The 22156-nt window shown below is 39.7% G+C and overlaps 1 protein-coding gene across 1 annotated transcript in view; it reads right to left on the reverse strand.

Annotated features, from left to right (window-relative positions):
- Positions 1–22156, reverse strand: part of TRPC5 (transient receptor potential cation channel subfamily C member 5) — a 352945-nt gene that overhangs the window by 160256 nt on the left and 170533 nt on the right. The window contains exon 2 of the mRNA XM_066356460.1: positions 20914–21312. Coding sequence (XP_066212557.1) covers positions 20914–21291 — 378 coding nt within the window. The 5' untranslated portion in view covers positions 21292–21312. The remainder of the gene's footprint in view (positions 1–20913; positions 21313–22156) is intronic.

Here is a 22156-nt window from a genome sequence, read left to right on the forward strand (position 1 = left end):
CTACGCTTCTTTAACTTGTGTGATTTTTTTCTTCATCAGGTTAGGAAAGATTTCATTTATGAGGCCTTCAAAGAAATTCTTTATTGTTCATTCTCTTCTCCTTCAGGGACACCTATGATGCAGATGTTGTTTTGCTTAATGTTGTTGCAAAGGTCTCTTAGAGTTTCCACAGCCTTTTGAGCCTCTTTTCTATTTGTTGCTCTACTTCTGTGGTTATGTTTATCTTGCCCTCTAAATTGCTGATTTGATTCTTCATGTCATCCAACCTGCTGTTGATTCCTTCTAGTGCAGTCTTCATTTCAGATATTGTATTCACTATTTCTGTTTTGATATTTTTATGGTTTCAATGTCCTGTTTAATGCTTACTATTTTTTTGTTTAAGTTTTCATTGTGGTCATACATTCTTACTTTAAGATCCTTGAGCATCTGAATAACCATTATTTTATACTCTGTATCTGGTAGTTTGATTGCTTTCATTTCATTTAATTATTTTTCTGGGGGTTTCTCTTGTTGATTCATTTGGAGCATATTTCTTTGTTTTCCCATTTTGTGTGTATATTAGATAGCACTGCTCTGACTCCTAAATTTGTTGTGATGTCTTTATGAAGAAAGTAGGCTCAGTGGTACTGACCTCCAGGCCACCTATGCTCTTTGCTCTAAGACTGTTTCTTGAGAGTTTATATTTACTCTCCATTTGTTTGTAAATCTTGGATGCTGTTGGCCCTTGTGTGGGTGGAGTTAACTCTTCAGGCTGACTGGCTCTAAGGGTCCACTTTGATCTTGTGTATTAAATGTTTTGCAGAATTTTTCCTATGGGGCATAGTTATTCTCAGTAGGATTGGGTGCCTGCTGGACTCCTCCTTTGGGTGTGCCACTTGTGTGACTAGTTGAATCTAGTGTTGGTGTAGCCTGCAATGCACCACTGGTTTTATTGGTTCTGGGTCCCCTTGGGTGGGGTTCAGGTACATGTTGATGTCAGATGTTGTTTGTAACCCACCATGGACTACCTGGCTGTAGATACTATTCTGTTCACTGTTTGTGTCTGCATTTTCTGTGCCTGGGTATGTGTAGGGGACCAACTTGTGTATTAGGATTGACTCCCTACTGCTTAGAGCTGACAGTAGCTTTGTAAATAAGCCCATGGTCCTTAATATTTGCCTCCAATTTTCAGCTTCTTCATATTTTCTTGTAACTGCTTGGTCTTCCCATACAGTCTTCTGTAGAAATACTGTAGAGTGGGCTCAGAGTGACCTCACTCCAACAAACCCTATACAGGTTGTAAGCTTGGTGGGGTAGGACAACTGAGGTCACAGAAACAATGTTAATGGGACCTCCTATTGGATGATCTTAATCAGAAGCTCAGAATGGAAAAAGTAGTCCCTACTTTAAGGCATCATCACTCAGCTCTTACTGGATACTCCAACTGTATTTTATCCCAAAGAGGTAAGCAGCAGGTTCAGATTGGGTGGGGTCAACTGTCCTCTCTGCAGAAATTATTTTAGCTGAGGAGCCACTGGTCTCATGGAGGAAGATTGAGGTCTTTCTTGGGGCTGACTATGACCCTTACCCTGGATGTTGGCTCAGCCCCCATTTGGTCTCACCAATAGGCTCCAAGGAACTCACACTTTGAATACTTGAGCTCTGTGCTTCTTTCCATTCCCCCTGTGGGCAGAGGAGGATTTAACAGTGGGTGCACTGGGCCCATGCCCTGGACCCTGACTTCAGAAGGGCCCCACAAAACCCCAACTTTACACATTTTTCTAATGTAAGGGGCCTAATATTTTTTTCTGTGCCCAGGGTCTCAACCGACCTTAATCCACCTCTGCCTGTGTGACTTAGCCCAGTGAAGCAGGGTATTCTGGATTTGAGCTGGATGACTGTGAGACTCTACCTTGTCTAATGCATGTGAGCTGCTGTACAGGTGTTGACCACATATAGCAGAATTTGCCTTAGCTGGGTTTGGTGGCTGCTGAGTTTGCCCTTTGGATATGCTGCTAGTAATGCTCGTTAGGTCTTTCTCTGATGTTCTCTGAAGCTGGCCACTGATTATATTTGTTCTGGGCCTGTTAGGAAAGAACCTGGTGCACACCAGTGTAAGACACTGCCTGTGAGTGGCCCTCAGCTAATTTTTTTGAGCTATAAGCTATCCAGAGTTTGTGGCTATTTCTGCTGGCCTTAAGTGCACTTGGATGGAACAAGATGCATACCTAGGCTGACTTTTACCTGCCATGATTCTAAGTACAAGTCAGCAAAAGACTCAAGGTAGCTCCTTCTGCCTCTGTCTGCTGGTTGCTTGAAACTAATCAGGCATCAGGAAAGATGACAGTTGTATTCCCAATCCAGGGCCCCAGGTTTAGATTTGTTTTGAATTTTTTTTAACATATCTCAGTAGGATGAGGCCAATAGGAATCTGGTGGGTGTGGCCTCTGAAACCCAGACATTGGTCTGTCCATAGTCAGGACAGTTTGTACTGAATCTTCCATGAGACAGAAGCACCAGTCATATTCTTTGAACAATGGGTGGAGAAGCTCTGGCCTCAATGCCCAATGAATGAATCACTGTCACCCCTGAGTTTTTTCAGGCCTCTGCTTCCTGGCCAAAATTTATTAGTTCTCAACAAGTCCCAATCTCCATAAGGTGGGGCAAGAGAGATTCTCAAGGGTAGAGCAGTTGCTTTTCCCCAGGTTGATGCCACATGGAAGGTATCTGTGCCTGAATTTTGAACTTTATTCCATAAGAAATAAGGAACAGCTGTAGTCATTTGAGTGACATGGTCAAATGTAGGACAGTCTTATCTCTAACAGTATTTATAGTTTAGTTAATTTTGTATATGTTTGCCTCCTCATCTCAATTAAGTTATTCAAAGGGACTTGGTAACCAACTGGGTGTGGTAACTTAAAGAGAGGGCAATAATGAGGACAACTGCAAGGTTTCATATCTAGATAACTGAAAGGATAACTAGAAGGAGACAGGTGTCATAGCTTGGGAGCATACACTGGATTAGGGAGTATCTTTGGAGGTAAAAATGAGGCTAGTACCAAGATTAAGAAAAGAGACTCTACTGCCAGACCTGCCTATGTTTGAATCTTAGTTTGTCCAGTTACTAGCTTGGGAAAGTTATTTAAACTCTGTTCCTTATTTAACCTCTTGATATCCCCATTTGTAAAAATAGATAATAGTATTATCTTGTATCACAGGATGGTTGTAAATATCAAGTAAGTTAATTTGTGTTATGTAGTTAAATTTTTGCTTAGTACATAGTAAGTACTAAATTAGTGTTTTTTATTTTTATTATTAAACATGCTGCGTTTAAAATGTTTGGGGTACATCTAGATGAGGGATCTAGCTGAAATTGGAAAACAGATTATGAAGCTTGTGATAGACAGTGGGCTACAAATGGGAGAAGTGACAGAATTCTAGGTAGCACTAACATCAATGAATTTGAGAAAGAGGCTAAGAGGTAGTGGTCAGGAAGAGAAGAAGAAGCCGATAAGCATGATATGGAAGCCAAAAGAGTTGTCAACCAATGAGATTAAAATGTGACACAGACATTAGGCCTGTGTGTATGGGGAGGGATTGGGGGAGAGGAGGGAGAGACTGTCATTTGGGGAAATATATAGATGAAAGAGGAAAGTCAAATATTAATATGGCCAATTCCTCACAAAATTTGCTGTCTAACCAGGCCCGTGGTTGATAAGTGACTCCAGCTTCTTTCTTTCATCCAACTCTAGCCCTCTCAGCTCCAACTGCCATTCAAAGGTCAGTAACAATCAGCTTGGATGGTGGTGACTGTTCACCAAGGTCCCAACTAAGAAATGGCTCAATTAATGGCCATAGACTCATTTTCCTTTACTCCAACTGGGATCAGAGAAAAAAATAAAAGGAGGTATATGAGCACAGGAACCCAGCAATGATAAGACTCAGGGCCCACCTGACCCAATGTCCTGACTCTGAGTGAAATATCTTTGGCATTCCTTTATAAGGTTAATCTCACGAAGGAAACATGAGTCCAAAACATTGTTTTTATCACCAACCCATAACTCCAAGACCCTCTGTGAATCAGCCACCATCATTCCCACTAGTGACGTCATTGTCCATTTATTTCTTTCTGATCAGCATGCCAACCCCTTTTTTCTTCCTTTCTAACTTAAAGCCTATTTCTTTTTCTTTTTAACTTTTATTTTTTCATTGATCTTTAGAGAGAGAGAGAGGAAGGAGAGTGAGAGAGAGAGAGACTGAGAGAGATATCAATTTGTTCTTTTACTTACTTATATATTCATTGGTTTATTCTTGTATATGCCCTGACTGGGGATTGAGTCACAACCTTAGCATATTGGGATGACACTATCAAGCCATGGCAAAGCTTATCTTGTATCTGAAATGTTCTTTTCTTGAAACTACTCTGTCTACTTGTATCCAGAGTGACGTCCTATACTGTCCACATCAAACATTTTGGACGATGTAGCAAATGTTTTCTGTACTGTTCTAGTTCTTTTCCATGTTTTTTCTTGGCATATGAAAAAAATAGTACAAGGTAGTGTTTAGTGCATTGGGAGGGAAGATGGGAAGACAGTTCTGAGTGTTGCATTGATATTTTATACTTGAACTGGATTTGTTTGAAGAGGCATAAGCTGGAAATAAACAAAACAGCAAGGGGCTTTGGGTGAAAAGGAAACAGAAAATAGTTGCCCTAGACAACTGTTAACTGTGAGGTGAAGTAGGACAGAGTAGAAGATGTAACTCCTTAGATGGACATGTGTATGAGGGTTAGAATTATATACAGCCATGAGTATGAGGCTACAGAAAGCCCTGTTTTGGTGGTAGCTCTGAAGGGAAGTTGGGAGGGTCATAGCTAAAGAAAATCTCATGTGTTTCAATTTAGTGACTCAGTTTTGAGATTATTTCATGGTTTCTTCCTTGTGAATTTTTAGGTAGCCCACTCCCTTGGTATACTTAAGTCCATATTTTTCTGAAAGGCAAACGTCACTGTCTTCAATCTTTTGTGTCCCTTGGAATACAGAAGTCCATGCCTCTTAAGAAGGGTGGACTGGTTGGACAGTATGCACATGTCTGTTATTACCACATGACTATAAATTTCTTGAGGGCACTAACTATATCTTTGAAATTTATTGTGAAGCATATGATTAGTAGTCAAAAATTCTTAGGAAATTAAAGAGAACTGAAGAGACTTAATCATTTGCTGGAACTCTGTCCTCAATGAGTTATTCTAGGTAGACACTATTTGTAACTGCTTTATTTTCAGTTTTGTTGTAAATGTTACCACTTCTAATGACTCTTTAGAGGCAGCAGGTAGTAGAAAGAATGGCCTCAGAGACAGTAAGTATTTTGTACTAGTGCAGGCTCAGCTGAGTGACTTTGGACATGTTAATTCAGACCTAATGATCTCTGAACTCTACAGTCCTGATCTGTGAGTGAAGTAGGCCACACTTACTGAAGATCAGCAAAGAAACATGAGAGGAGGTAATGCACTTCATCAGTTTAGCCAATATAATGCCATGCAGTCACTCTGAACTTTTCTTCCAATAAGGTAGCTGATTTAGTTTCTTGACTTAATTGACACAATCCATTTATTTTTGGCCTACACTATTCACTGTGGAATGAAAATCATAGAATTAATAATCTGTTGCTCAGATTATTATAGGCATAAATACCTACTGTTATATTGGGAAATTCAGGTAAAAAAGAGTTAATAATATTAATAGTTTATATTAATGATAGTGATGAGTATCATATATGGAATTCTATGTGACACAAATTGTGCCAACTGTTAAATAATAATTTTTATTTAAATCTTGCAACAACCTATTATGTAGGTAATATCATTAACCCCATTATACAGATGAGTAAACTGATGCTCAATCAGGGTAAACAACATTCTCAAGATCATGCACTCTGAACTCTTAGCTACTACATGCCAGTAGGTGTTTAATACTTTAAAAAATAATTGAAGTTAGCCAGAAGGTCATATCATCATGGCTTCAATGAATAGGAGTAAGAGAAGTTAGTACTTGCTTGACCGGGTGGTGGTGCATCCGAGAGAGCATCGGATTGGGACACGGAGGACCCAGGTTCGAAACCCCGAAGTTGCTGGCTTGAGCATGGGCTCATCTGGTTTGAGCACAGGTTCACCAGCTTGAGCACAAGGGCCTAGCCTGAGCAAAGGGTCACTCACTCTGCTGTAGCACCCCAGTCAAGGCACATATGAGAAAGCAATCAATGAACAACTACGGTGCCACAACAAAGAACTGATGCTTCTCATCTCTCTTCCTTCCTGTCTATGTGTTCCTATCTGTCTCTCTCTCTGACTCTGTCTCTGTCAAACAAACAAACAAACAAACAGTAATTAGTACTAGCTATCATTTATTGAATATTCATATGTCAAGCACTGTTCTAAATAATATACATGCATTCTTCCATTTAATTATCACTATAAATAGGATATATACTCCATTGTCATTCCCAAATACAGATGAAGAAACTGAGGTTTCAAGAGATTGACTGGTCCAGAGTCAAGGGAAACACATCTCGTTGGTGAATGACTCCAAAGTCTATGTTTTTTCTAACACTTCAGGCTGCCTGTAATAGCAGGATGACTTGTACAATTCTTTCCTTTAATTTTTGCTCTGTGTTCCACTCACCTTTGCCCAGGCCCTCCACACTGTGCAATTTCTCCCTGAGAACAAGGATCAGACAGGAGAAGTACTAAATAGAATGTCCTGTTGTTGATTTTCTACAGTCTCAACACAAACACCAGTGTTGCTGAGGCTTAATCTTGCTAGCTCATCTGTGAGACTGATTTTAATTTGGAGCCATCTGCTACAGACAGATGAGTAATTATGGCAGAGATCAGAGGGGTGGGTCGTGGGGAGAAGTTTGGCTTAGCCTCTTTCCTCCTGCTTGCATTGACACAATTGACCAAGAAAGAAAATTACTTGGGTGGGCTGTTGATGCAGTCAGAAGTTCTACCTCCCTGTTGCTCAAATCCTTAGACTCCAGTGAACAGAAGGGATGGCTTTAAGGTCATGTAGCTTGCCTGGCCACAAAAGGAAGACCATTGCCATCAAAGCCAGGCAGAAGGAGGTCATCTGTGAAATGGGCCAGCTCACTTATCAGCCTCTGCATCTCATTGTACTGGTGGTGCCTTGTGATGAGTGCCACTTGCTAGCTGGTCTCTCCACACAATATGACAGGCTAAGTCAAACTGACAGAATGAAGTTAAAAATAATAGTTATTGACCTGTGTCTAGCATTTACATTTTTTTAAAAAAGATTTAACATATTGTAATTTTATTTCTTCTTTACAATAGCCCCCTAGATTATGTAGGGGCAAGTATTGTTAGCTTCATTTTACAGATGAGGAAATTGAGATTAAAGGTGATTCTATACTTGGACATGTGTAAAAGAACTTATGAGTTGCCCAAGTTCACCTTGTTAGCTATAAGCTGGCTGGTACTTGAAACTCTAAATTAGAGCCTGTCATTCTATCTTTTAGACGGGTAATTTTGCAGCTATGCTTGCTCCTCAGGGAACAAGCAGGTATGGGAGTGTGTGTGTGTGTGTGTGTGTGTGTGTGTGTGTGTGTGTGTGTGAACAAGTAGGGCTTTGGGCCCCAATCTGCACTTAAACTAGGGCAGTTTTACTTGGATCTGTTTGTTTTTTATCTGGGCAGGGTTTCATTTTATGAAAAGCTCTGGGAAAGTTTGAAAACCACTTTTTTAGACTTGCATTTCTCATAAAGAGTATAGTGAGTTGAATTGTGTCCCTTCAAAAGATAAATTCAAGTTTTAAACCCTAGTACCTGTGGATATGACCTTATTTGGAAAAAGGGACTTTGTAGATGTAATGAAGTTAAAGTGAGGACATCCTGGATTAGGGTGGGCCTTAAATCAATTGGCTGGTGTTTGTATAAGAGAAATGAGGAAGGATATTTGGATAAAAAGACACCGAGGAGTACTCTGATGACAGAGACAGAGATTGAAGGGATGTGACTAGAGTCAAGGCATGGAACAGATCCTCTTTTAGAGCCTGCAGAAGGAACCAGCCTTGCCAGCACCCTTATTTTGGACTTCTGGTCTTCTGAACTGTGAGATAATAGATATCTTTTATTTTAAGCCACCCAGTTTGTGGTAGTTTGTTATGGCAGATATATGAAACAAATACAAAGAGGTATACAAACCTCTTATCTAGAATTGAGTGGAGGTAAGCTTATTAATGTGCTGAATAAAGGCCCAAACATCAAGATTCTGATTCTGTTGGTGTGCAATGGCACTCAGGAATAAAAATTTTGACAAGTTCTCCATATGCACAATGATTGATTTTTGAGCTTGTTGTGACCATACACACAGGTACAGGTCTCTCTGAATGGTTGCTGGATTTGCTGTCTCTGATGACGATGATTCTCTAGTGGTCCCCAGAGATAGTGGGACAGAGGGAGAGGGAGTAGACTTAATGGACAAGAAATAGGCTGGTATTAAATCATCTTCAGTCCAAAATATTTGAATTCTGAGGATAAAGAGTGTTTAACATAAGGAATCAGAAATTTGCCAAGTTGCCAAAATTTGCCCATAAGGAAATAAGCCATAATGGTTTGGGTGTGGATACTGCTAAGAGGGTTAGATGTTTGGGGCAGTATGAAGACCACAAAATAACACACACACACACACACACACACACACACACACACACACACACGAGTGTTCTACTTGTCTAGTGGAAGGAATTCTATCTGATAGAGCACTATTTTGACTTTAAGATTTGGACCCTATTAAAAATGCATGTCTTCATATGAGTATTGATACTTGAAGTCAGTGTCAGCCATTTAAGACTGGCCTCCAATCTTTATCTGAGAGCAATTTTGGTAGGCTGGTAGGCTAGAAGAGGGAGAAGAGGACAATGGATTGGGGTAAAGATTAACTCAGGGGTTTTTGCTGCTAGCTTGAGGTCAAACTATATGGCCAGTAAAGCCAAAGAGGGCACTAGTTTACTCAAGATTGATGGAGGTCAGCTGTGCTCAATCTCTTAAAGAGGTGTGGGAAGGCCTCCATGCAAAAGGATAAGTATTTGGATTCTGTCTGTGGAATGAATGCCTTGCTGAGTGTAAGCTACCCATCTGGATCCAACGTCCTTCAGGATGGCTGTGTTTGCTCACATCCCTGATTGCCCCCAGGTAAATAAATCTTGTTTCTATTTCCCAAACAGGCAGAGGTCCTGCACTGTGGCAGCCTGTTGTTATAGCTACTGACAGTGATTGTCAAAGCAATGAAAGAACATGAAATTTAGTAGAGGCTGGCGGTGGGGGTTGGTAGAGAGAAGAGAAAGGGAAGAGAAGGCTGCTGAGGAGACTTGAGGGTGGAGCTGCTGGCTTTGTGGGTTTGTACATATGGTGTGATACTTGAGTATGGACAAACAAGGTCTTCTACTGCCAGTGTCTGAAAGGGTCTTGGTAAAATTGGTAAAATACAGCTTGTCCCAAAAAACTTTACCCAGGTACCATATACCTGATATTCCACCATTAGTAGTTCATTTCTGTGAATTAAACATAGCCCCTTTTCAGGGAAGATCGTGCCTTAAATTGTACTTTTTTTTTTTTTGGAACAGAGACGGAGAGAGTCAGAGAGAGGGACAGATAGGGACAGGCAGCAGGAAGGGAGAGAGATGAGAAACATCAATTCTTCATTGCGGCTCCTTAGTTGTTCATTGATTGATTTCTCATATGTGCCTTGACCGTGGAGCTGCAGCAGACCGAGTAACCCCTTGCTCAAACCAGCGACCTTGGGCTCAAGCTGGTGAGCTTTGCTCAAACCAGGTGAACCCGTGCTCAAGCTGGTGACCTCAGGGTCTCAAACCTGAGTCTTCTGCATCCCAGTTTGATGCTCTATCCACTGTGCCACTGTCTGGTCAGCTTAAATTGTACTTTTTAGTGTAAGTCACTTGGTACCTTTCTTCCTCAGGGTTTGCCAGAGCACCAGGGAAAGATGGAGGAAGTGGGGCCTTCAAATAAGGACTAGACCTACTTTTACAATTTAGATAAGGTTAGTATTGCTAGCTCCCTCTTTGGAGCTGCCCCTGTGCTCTCCTGTCTTTCAAAACAGTTATGAAGCCAAATGGGATTGAACATGAATGACTGTGTTACCTTTTTCAGTCAGTTATTCATGTGCTTTTCTGGGAGATACACTTAATTCCTTCATGTTAATCAATAAATATTTATACGGGAGGGTAGGTAAAAGTAGGCTTACAGTTGTGAGTATGTGAAACACAGAGTTTATTATTGTATTATTTATTAATTATTATTATTATTATTAATTTACTTTTGCCTACCTCTGTATATTACCCGTTATATCCTAGGCACTGGTTTAGGTACTGATAGGGGAAGCATGGAAACAGTTGGGCATTACATTATGCCTCATATTAAAAAAACACACCAATGTAGTTATAGAAACCAGACATTTACACAAGTAAGGTTGGCCAATAGTATATAGTAGTAGTGAATGACTGTGTCAAATGAAGAGCTACATACCTAATCTCAGAGGTGGGCAAGCTCATCATGCTGCATGGTAGCTGGGTTAGCCTTAGTTCAGACTGGCACCTTAAGTCACTCAGACACTTAGCAAGGCTATGGGGAAATGGGGCACAGAACAAATCAGTTTTGATGTGGATGGGGGTATGGACTATGTAGGGAACATGTTTATATCTCTCTGCATTGGTATTAATCTATGTGACAAATCCTTTCCAGATATCTCATCCATACATACTATACTGACCTACCCCTTCTCTGGAATTTCTTCTTTTCCAAGTGAGAAGAAGGGAGACAGAGAGACAGATTCCCACTTGTGCCCTGACTGGAATCCACCTGACAATCCCCATCTTGGGGCGATGCTCTGCCCATCTGGGCCATGCTCATAACTGAGCTATTTTTAGTGCCTGAGGTGGAGGCTACACGGAGACATCCTCAGTGCCTGGGGCCAATGCACTGGAACCAATTGAGTCATATGCTGTGGGAGGAGAAGAGAGAGAGAGAGAGAGAGAAAAGGGGAGGGGTGGAGAAGCAGATGGTCACTTCTCCTGTGTGCCCTCACTGGGAATTGAACCTGGGACATCCATACGCTGGGCCGATGCTCTAGCACTGAGCCAAGTGGCCATGGCCTGTGCTGGAAATTCTAAGACTTACTCAGACTGCTAGGGAAGCAGTACAACCTAGTGGTTAAGAGGGTGGGTTTAGAATGTAGGCTGTTTGGGTTTCAATCTTGGCTATGACATTTATTGTGATCTTGGACAACTGACTTAGTCATTTTGTTGCTCGATTTTTCTAATTGGTAGAGTGGGGATGATAACAGTGTCTACCTAATAGAGTTACTCGGAGGATTAAATCAGGCAAATCATGTATGGTGCTTAGCACAGTGCTGGTTGCATAGTATTCATTTGTAGAATAAATATTTATTGAGAGCATATGATGTTGAAGACACTTTCCCAGTGTTGGGATACAGCAGTGAAAAGAGAAGACAAGTTCCCTTCTCTTTCAGCACTGTGTTAAATACTGATGGAGAAGAAGATTCAGGCCTGTTACTTAAGGAATTTTTAATCTAGTGTCTTCCTTTCTGCTCTATCAATTATAATTCTTAGTTTTTTTAGTTATCACATAGTTTATTTTTATTCTTTTTTGTTTAACTAGGCAAGTATTAAAGTGATAAATTCTCTTTACACCTAGCTTTGGTCATATCCCATAAGACTTGATGGTCAGTGTGTTCATTATCAATATTTCCTAAGTACTTTAAAATGTTGGTTTTGATTTCTACTTTTTAATGTGTTGCGGTGTTCCACATTTGATGACTCTGTATTTTCTGTGTCCCTACTATTTTTCCAATGCTATGCTCCAAAAGAAGAGATACAATCAAGAGGATTGTTTGACTTGAGGGGTTTAGAAGGGACTAGGGGAGACAGGACTGGAAATTACTGTAATGAAGAATGTTGAGTGCTAGGCTTCATGATTTGGTTTCTCTTCTGAAGAGAAGACATTGTAGTTGCTGAAAGGATAGACAGGAATAATAAAATTGTTGCAATATTTAGGAGAAAATAAGCCAGCATTATTGTTCAGAATATCTTAAGAGAAAGAAAGAAGCTAGAGGGAAAGAGACCAGTTAGAGTATTTTCATGTTGGTGTATGACATTGTTTTCCAAACTTGAGTATTCATAAGAATTCCCAGGAGGGCTTGTTAAGACACAGTTTCCTGGGCCCCACAACTAGAGTTTCTGATTCAGTCTGTGGTGGGGCCTGAGAATTTCAATTTGTATATCTAGCTAGTTACCCTGGTGATGGTAATGCTGATGGTCTAGGGTCCACTCATCTAGAAGAGAGATCATGAGAATCAGAGGCAGAGTGGTGGAAGTAGGCAAAAGAGAGGAAAGTATGTAATAGATATTGTGAAAGAAGAAACCACAGGGTATGGAAATTGGATATAGAAACAAAAGAGAAAAAGAAACTCAAGGAGTATGAAACCTAGCTGCCTCAGAAAGTAGGGGAGTCACTGAGGCAAAACCATGAACATCTGAGGGTGAAATGCAGTCATGTGACAGGTACTAAAAATTTGTCAGTTTCTGTATCTATCTGTATTTACATCATGATGCTCCTGTTTAAAAGCTTCCTGTCCTGGATGACGTCAGAGTAATGGCGGGGTAGGAAGCGATACTGATAAATCTCCCCCAAAACTCAACAAGATCTTCAAACAGAAACAGAAAAACCTATACTTGGAGCCTCCAGATGCTTCGCAATACACCCAAAGGTATGGTCGAGTGAAAAATTGGCTAAATATATAACCAAACCCCGAAGGAAATAGGGAGTAAGAAATGCTCCGCCTTCCTCACTAACCTAAACAGGGCGGCTTTCTCTGGTAACTGTGAATATAGAAACTGAGGCGGGCAAAGGGGGTGAATAGATCCAGGCCGCGGCACAAACGGCCGAACCAGGATGTGGCACGGAGATCCAAGCCGAGGAAAAACTGATCCTGTGGCAACCCGGGCAATACAAGCTAACACTCGCGCCAAACCCAAACAAAGAAAGAAAAGCGGGGCGGCCATTTTACCCGGTCTCCTGGTTGGCGTGCGTGCAGTTAGTGGGCAAGAGATTTCTTCCTAGGCCCCGAGAGTGGGTGCCCGTGTTGCCCCACGGAGAGGCAGGGTCAGAGGCCTTTCTGTGGGCCGAGAACAGAGTCTCTGGGCAGCCCCAGCACCCTGGGAAAGCCACGCACGGGAGGGAGTGAGAACTAATTCCAACTGTGGAGATTTTCCGTGCTGGAGGGGGTTTCACTCAGAGGGAAACGCGGCTGGCCTCATATCCTGGTCTACACGCGCAAATAGTGAATGAGAGGTTCCTCCGAGTGCCTCAGCAGTGCACGTCCGTGTTATCGCACAGAGGGGCAAAGTCAGGGGCCTTTGTGTGGGCCAAAGCGGAATCTCGGGCTGCCCCAGTGCCTTGCAAAAGCCGCGCACGGAGACGGAGCGAGACTCAATTCCAACGCTGCAACTTTTCCCTGTGGTTGGGGATTTCACTCAGAGCGTGAGACTGCTGGCCGGATATCCTGGTGTGTGCGCGCAGACAGAGAGTGAGAGTTTCCTCCAAGCGCCCCGGAAGTGGGCGCCCGCCTGTGTTACCGGACAGAGTGGCAGAGCCAGAGGTCTTTGAGTGGGCGGAAAGCCCGCCTGATTATGCTAGCAGCTCTGACTGAATGAGCCTTACCCAGAGCCCTGTGCTGAGTGGAAATAGAGTGGGGAGTTGCCAGCTCTTTGAGCCTCTTACTATCCAGGCAGAGGCAGCAGCAACCCCATAGCTGGATTATCAGGCTACTAATTGAGGAAGGAAAGACTAGGAGAAAGGCTCCAGGAACACGGACTCTCTCACTGTCCGTGAGAGCCTATAAATGCTAATGAGCCTCGACTGCCAATGAGACTAAAGCACAATACATGACATTGCCATAGAGACTTATCAGCTGCAAACCTCTACCTGAGCGTGCCAAAGGGGCAGAACCCGGGGTACAGAGTCACCGACCAGGAAGAGGGAGAGAAAAGAAAAAGCAAGAAGATAACCTCTCAAAATCAAGAATAATCTGCAGACTTTATAACCTATCCCATTTTATTATATTTGTTCGTTTGTTTCTCTTATCTTCATTCTTGATACTTTTTTTCCTCCTCCAATTTGGCCGATTAACTCTCTGCCGGTCTTACTCTCTCCTCTCCTTGAACTACACTACCCATAAGTGTTACATCTCACATTATCTTTTCTCTTCTCTTCCTTTCTCTCTATGAGGGTTGCACTCCAAAACCCTTAACTCTCTCTCTCTCTCTCTCTCTCCTTTCTTTTTTCTTCTTTTAGTGGTTCCCTCTTTTTTTCTCTCTCTCTCTTTCTTTTCTCCCTCTATATTAGTTTCTTCCTTTCTCCTTTACATCTCCTCTCATTCAAACATCAATAACAAACAAATTATCTTATCTGGGACTCAAACTTATGTTTGTGGCATTTTGGGGGGTTTTTACTTCAGCTTTTTAACTCACTAGCAGTGCTCCCATCCCTGGCTCTCCATTTTATCTAGTTCTTGTTCCACTAAATACAATAATAATTTTTTAATTTGTCCCCCCATTTTTCCATTTTCCTCTTATTCCTCTCATCATAACTCTTAGACAACCAACACCTAAAAGCAAATCATTTTATTCTTGACCCAAATTTTTTCCTTATTTGCTTTTTGTGGGTCCATACGCTCTTTTTTTTTTCTTTTTTTTTTTTTTCTTTTTTTTTTTTTTGCCCCTTTATTACTTTTCCCCAATTCAGGCCCTCCATCAAAGGCATTGTTAGTTATAATTCACAGTTCACCACAAGATTTTCTCAAGAAAGAGGGGAGAGGAGAGGAGAGGAAAAAAGGAGGGGGGGAATAATATCCTTTTTTTAAAATTTTTATTTTATTTTATTTTTCTTTATTTCATTATTTTTTAAAAAAAAAAACTTCGATTTTTTTTTAATTTTTTTTAAACTTTTTATTCTTTATTAAATCTCATTAATACTATCAACAAAACCACCCTCAGATGCCATTAAGGAAGAGAAAATCGAATATCATGGATACAAAAGAAAGAGAGGTAACACAGCTAGATGAGGAAAAATCTATGGAGAAAAAATTTAATATATTGGAAACCTTGGAGCTAAATGACAGAGAATTCAAGATAGAAATCTTAAAAATCCTCCGAGATATACAAGAAAACACAGAAAGGCAATTTAGGAAGCTCAGAAAACACCTCAATGAACACAAAGAATATATGTCCAAGGAAATTGAAACTATAAAAACAAATCAAACAGAGATGAAAAACTCAATTCACGAGCTGAAAAACGAAGTAACAAGCTTAGCTAATAGAACAGGTCAGATAGAAGAGAGGATTAGTGAAATAGAAGACAAGCAACTTGAGGCACAACAGAGAGAAGAAGAAAGAGACTCAAAAATTAAAAAAAATGAGATAGCCCTACAAGGATTATCTGACTCCATCAACAAGAATTATATAAGAATAATAGGTAAATCAGAGGGAGAAGAGAGAGAAAATGGAATGGAGAACATACTCAAACAAATAATAGAAGAGAACTTCCCAAGCCTGTGGAAAGAACTAAAGCCTCAAGTTCAAGAAGCAAACAGAACTCCGAGTTTTCTTAACCCCAACAAACCTACTCCAAGGCATATCATAATGAAATTGACACAAACCAACGGCAAAGAAAAAATTCTCAAGGCAGCCAGGGAAAAGAAGAATACAACATATAAAGGAAGGCCCATTAGATTATCATCAGATTTCTCAGCAGAAATTCTACAAGCTAGAAGAGAGTGGACCCCAATATTTAAAGTCCTGAAAGACAGGAACTTTCAGCCAAGAATACTATACCCATCAAAGCTATCCTTCAAATATGAAGGAGAAATAAAAACATTCACAGATACAGAAAAGATGAGGGAATTTATCATCAGAAAACCCCCACTCCAGGAATTACTAAAGGGGGTTCTCCAATCAGATACAAAGAACAAAAAAAAAAAAAACAGAGCCCCAAGTAAAGGCTCCAAGAAGAACACAATAAAACCAAATTTAAACTGTGACAACAACAAAAAGAAAGAGGGGGAGAAGATGGAGATTAACAGTAGCAAAGGACGATGGAGTGCAAAAGTACTCACAAAATAGTTTGCTACAATGAACAGGGTAGGGACCCTTTTCATTACTCAAAGGTAACCACCATTGAAAAAACCACCACAGAAGCACATGAGATAAAAAAGATAGCAACAGAGGAAAGATGTATGGAATACAACCAAATAAAAACAAAAGATAGAAAAACGAAAGAGAAGGATCAAAAAAGAAACAAAACTAACAGAAAGCAAGATATAAAATGGCAATAGGGAACTCACAAGTATCAATAATTACACTAAATGTAAATGGATTAAACTCACCAATAAAAAGGCACAGAGTAGCAGAATGGATTAAAAAAGAAAATCCAACTGTATGCTGCCTACAGGAAACTCATCTAAGTAACAAGGATAAAAACAAATTCAAAGTGAAAGGCTGGAAAACAATACTCCAAGCAAATAACATAAAAAAAAGCAGGTGTAGCAATACTCATATCGGATAATGCTGAGTACAAAACAGGAAAAGTACTCAGAGACAAAAATGGCCATTTCATAATGGCTAAGGGGACACTGAATCAAGAAGACATAACAATTTTTAATATATATGCACCAAACCAAGGAGCACCAAAATATATAAGACAGCTACTTATTGATCTTAAAACAAAAACTGACAAAAACACAATCATACTTGGAGACCTCAATACACCGCTGACGGCTCTAGATCGGTCATCCAAACAGAGAATCAACAAAGACATAGTGGCCTTAAACAAAACACTAGAGCACCTGGATATGATAGACATCTACAGGACATTTCATCCCAAAGTGACTGAGTATACATTTTTCTCCAGTGTACATGGATCATTCTCAAGAATTGACCATATGTTGGGCCACAAAAACAACATCAGCAAATTCAGAAAAATTGAAGTTGTACCAAGCATATTTTCTGATCATAAAGCCTTGAAACTAGAATTCAACTGCAAAAAAGAGGAAAAAAATCCCACAAAAATGTGGAAACTAAACAACATACTTTTAAAAAATGAATGGGTCAAAGAAGAAATAAGTGCAGAGATCAAAAGATATATACAGACTAATGAAAATGACAATACGACATATCAGAATCTATGGGATGCAGCAAAAGCAGTGATAAGAGGGAAGTTCATATCACTTCAGGCATATATGAACAAACAAGAGAGAGCCCAAGTGAGCCACTTAACTTCCCACCTTAAGGATCTAGAAAAAGAAGAACAAAGACAACCCAAAACCAGCCAAAGAAAGGAGATAATAAAAATCAGAGCAGAAATAAATGAATTAGAGAACAGAAAAACTATAGAAAAAATTAATAGAACAAGGAGCTGGTTCTTTGAAAAGATCAACAAAATTGACCAACCCTTGGCAAGACTTACCAAGGAAAAAAGAGAAAGAACTCATATAAACAAAATCCAAAATGAAAGAGGAGAAATCACCACGGACACTGTAGATATACAAAGAATTATTGTAGAATACTATGAAAAACTTTATGCCACTAAATTCAACAACCTAGAAGAAATGGATAAATTCCTAGAACAATACAACCTTCCTAGACTGAGTCAAGAAGAAGCAGAAAGCCTAAACAGACCTATCAGTAGAGAAGAAATAGAAAAAACCATTAAAAACCTCCCCAAAAATAAAAGTCCAGGCCCTGACGGCTATACCAGCGAATTTTATCAAACATTCAAAGAAGACTTGGTTCCTATTCTACTCAAAGTCTTCCAAAAAATTGAAGAAGAAGCAATACTTCCAAACACATTTTATGAGGCCAACATAACCCTCATACCAAAACCAGGCAAGGATGGCACAAAAAAAGAAAACTACAGACCAATATCTCTAATGAATACAGATGCTAAAATACTAAACAAAATACTAGCAAATCGAATACAACAACATATTAAAAAAATAATACATCATGATCAAGTGGGATTCATCCCAGAATCTCAACGATGGTTCAACATATGTAAAACGGTTAACGTAATACACCATATCAACAAAACAAAGAACAAAAACTGCATGAGCTTATCAATAGACGCAGAAAAGGCTTTCAATAAAATACAACACAATTTTATGTTTAAGACTCTCAACAAAATGGGTATAGAAGGAAAATATCTCAACATGATAAAGGCCATATATGATAAACCATCAGCTAACATCATATTAAATGGCACTAAACTGAAGGCTTTCCCCTTAAATCAGGAACAAGACAGGGTTGTCCACTTTCTCCACTCTTATTTAATGTGGTACTAGAGGTTCTAGCCAGAGCAATCAGACAAGACAAAGAAATAAAAGGCATCCATATCAGAAAAGAAGAAGTAAAGGTATCACTTTTTGCAGATGATATGATCCTATACATCGAAAACCCCAAAGAATCCACAAAAAGACTACTAGAAACAATAAGCCAATACAGTAAGGTCGCAGGATACAAAATTAACATACAGAAGTCAATAGCCTTTCTATATGCCAACAATGAAACAACTGAGAAGGAACTCAAAAGAATAATCCCCTTCACGATTGCAACAAAAAAAATAAAATACTTAGGAATAAACATAACAAAGAATGTAAAGGACTTATATAGTGAAAACTATAAACCATTGTTAAGGGAAATCGAAAAAGATATAATGAGATGGAAGAATATACCTTGTTCTTGGCTAGGAAGAATAAATATAATCAAGATGGCTATATTACCCAAAGCAATATACAAATTTAATGCAATTCCCATCAAACTTCCAATGATGTTTTTTAAAGAAATAGAGCAAAAAATCATCAGATTTATATGGAACTATAAAAAACCCCGAATAGCCAAAGCAATCCTAAAGAAAAAGAATGAAGCTGGGGGCATTACAATACCTGACTTCAAACTCTATTATAGGGCCACGACAATCAAAACAGCATGGTATTGGCAGAAAAATAGACACTCAGACCAATGGAACAGAATAGAAAGTCCAGAAATAAAACCACATATATATAGTCAAATAATTTTTGATAAAGGGGCCAACAACACACAATGGAGAAAAGAAAGCCTCTTCAATAAATGGTGCTGGGAAAACTGGAAAGCCACATGTGAAAGAATGAAAGTGGACTACAGTCTCTCCCCTTGTACAAAAATTAACTCAAAATGGATCAGAGATCTAAACATAAGACCTGAAACAATTAAGTACATAGAAAAAGACATAGGTACTCAACTCATGGACCTGGGTTTTAAAGAGCATTTTATGAATTTGACTCCACAGGCAAGAGAAGTGAAGGCAAAAATTAATGAATGGGACTACATCAGACTAAGAAGTTTTTGCTCAGCAAGAGAAACTGATAACAAAATAAACAGACAGCCAACTAAATGGGAAATGATATTTTCAAACAACAGCTCAGATAAGGGCCTAATATCCAAAATATACAAAGAACTCATAAAACTCAACAACAAACAAACAAACAATCCAATAAAAAAATGGGAAGAGGATATGAATAGACACTTCTCCCAGGAAGAAATACAAATGGCCAACAGATATATGAAAAGATGCTCATCTTCTTTAGCTATTAGAGAAATGCAAATCAAAACGGCAATGAGATACCACCTCACACCTGTTCGATTAGCTGTCATTAGCAAGACAGGTAATAGCAAATGTTGGAGAGGCTGTGGAGAAAAAGGAACCCTCATCCACTGTTGGTGGGAATGTAAAGTAGTACAACCATTATGGAAGAAAGTATGGTGGTTCCTCAAAAAACTGAAAATAGAACTACCTTATGACCCAGCAATCCCTCTACTGGGTATATATCCCAAAAACTCAGAAACATTGATACGTAAAGACACATGCAGCCCCATGTTTATTGCAGCACTGTTCACAGTGGCCAGGACATGGAAACAACCAAAAAGCCCATCAATAGATGACTGGATAAAGAAGATGTGGCACATATACACTATGGAATACTACTCATCCTTAAGAAATGATGACATCGGAACATTTACAGCAAAATGGTGGGATCTTGATAACATGATACGACGTGAAATAAGTAAATCAGAAAAAACCAGGAACTGTATTATTCCATACGTAGGTGGGACATAATAGTGAAACTAAGAGACATTGATAAGAGTGTGGTGGTTACGGAGGGGAGGAGGGAATGGGAGAGGGAAAGGGGGTGGGGAGGGGCACAAAGAAAACAAGATAGAGGGTGACAGAGGACAATCTGACTTTGGGTGGTGGGTATGCAACATAATTGAACGACAAGATAACCTGGACTTGTTATCTTTGAATATATGTATCCTGATTTATTGATGTCAGCCCATTAAAAAAATAAAATTATTAAAAAAAAAAACAAGCTTCCTGTCCTTCTTCAGTAGAGAGGCTAGTAAAAGGGGGAAAGCACAGGTCTATGGTTTCTTCTTTTTTATAATGCAACCTTTGAGTGGAGGAAGAAAATGAAGATAAAGCGCAGTGGATAGGGAGGGTAGAGGGAGCCTGAAAATTTTGGAAATGGAGAGCACTCTTTTGGATTGTTAAGTATTGAATATATATAAGGGAAACTACTAATAAGGAAAAGGCAAGTAAGTAAAACTCAACATGGGTCATGCAAGGTGCCTCTAAGATACCACCTGAGATCACTGATGTTATTTCTGAAAGCAGAGGGTTGCCATTATAGGGCTTCTCAACTCTAGCCTACCTGGCATTCCCTAGTTTCAAGGCTTCTGAACATGGTGTCCTGTTGTCACTGGCCATTTCCCACCCTATAGGGACTTCTCTTACCTGCTTTTCTCCACTGGACTTCCGGTAGCTGAGCAGAAGCTCCACAGCACCCACCACTTCTTTGCGGATGGCATAGAGCAAAGCATCACCTACATACACGCTGTGGTTCAGCAGTAGCTCCATGATCTCCAGGTTCTCATTTTCAATGGCAATTAGCAGAGCGCTCCGGCCCAGAGGATCTATGCAGTTGATGTTGATATTGTAGTAGATCTCTGCCTCCTGGAGGGCCTGCTTCACAGTGGCATAATCCCCCTTCTCTACAGCATTTAGGAATGCCTTCTCCTCTGTAGAGAGCTCTGTCTCAGCCCTCACAATTTGCAGGGGGATGCGGTCTCTGTATGGTGAGTAGGTGACCTTTTTGTAGTACAGTTGGGCCATGCTTCATAGCAATTTAGAAACCTGAGTGAGAAGAAAAAGGGAAACCAAAGATATTTTTAGATACCTGAAGGTCTCAAATAGCCAGCAATGGAGACAGCCTTGCTAACAAGGTAGAAAATCCCAAACTGTTTTAATGTCACAATCTTTTTCTTCTTGCAAACAAATACAGTATAACAGAAAAAACCCAGGCTTTTGGGTAAGAAAGACCTGGGTTCAAATCCTGCCTTTATCAGCTCTGTGACCTCGGATAAATTACTCAAGCCAAGACCTCTGAATTTCAGTTTATTATTGTTAAGGCTATCAATATTAATAATGTATATAGAATTTATCATTAGTGACTGCTCACTGTGTACCAGGCTTTGTGCTAAAGAATAATTCCTACCTCATAAAGCTGTTGTGAGAGTTAAATAAGATAATATATTATCAAAGCAACTCACTCAGGGTAAACACCGAAAAACATGGCAAAAGCTAGTTCCTTCCTTGCCTTTTGCTGCCTGAAAATACTTGTGATAATACTTCTGATTGGTGATGCAAAGTTAGAGTTCATCTTTGGCCAATCCCTTTGGGCTCTGGGACTGTGGGTTTGTGCTAATTTTTAGGATAACATTTGCTGCAAATGGTGGGATTAAAATAATTTAACAACTGGTTCTCTGCCCTAATGACCATTTTAAGTATAAAAAATGATATACCAAAAGGCAGTTTATTATTTCATGCATTTAATACTTAACAAGAACAACAAAAGAGGTATACAAAACTAGATTATAAGAAAGTTTTAAAATATTAATGAAAAATATATTAAATAATACCTGACAAAAAATAAAACTGTTATTTAAGATATTTCCGTATTACTTCTTGATGGGCATCC

This window comes from Saccopteryx leptura, chromosome X (assembly GCF_036850995.1).
Source record: "Saccopteryx leptura isolate mSacLep1 chromosome X, mSacLep1_pri_phased_curated, whole genome shotgun sequence".
NCBI lineage: Eukaryota > Metazoa > Chordata > Mammalia > Chiroptera > Emballonuridae > Saccopteryx > Saccopteryx leptura.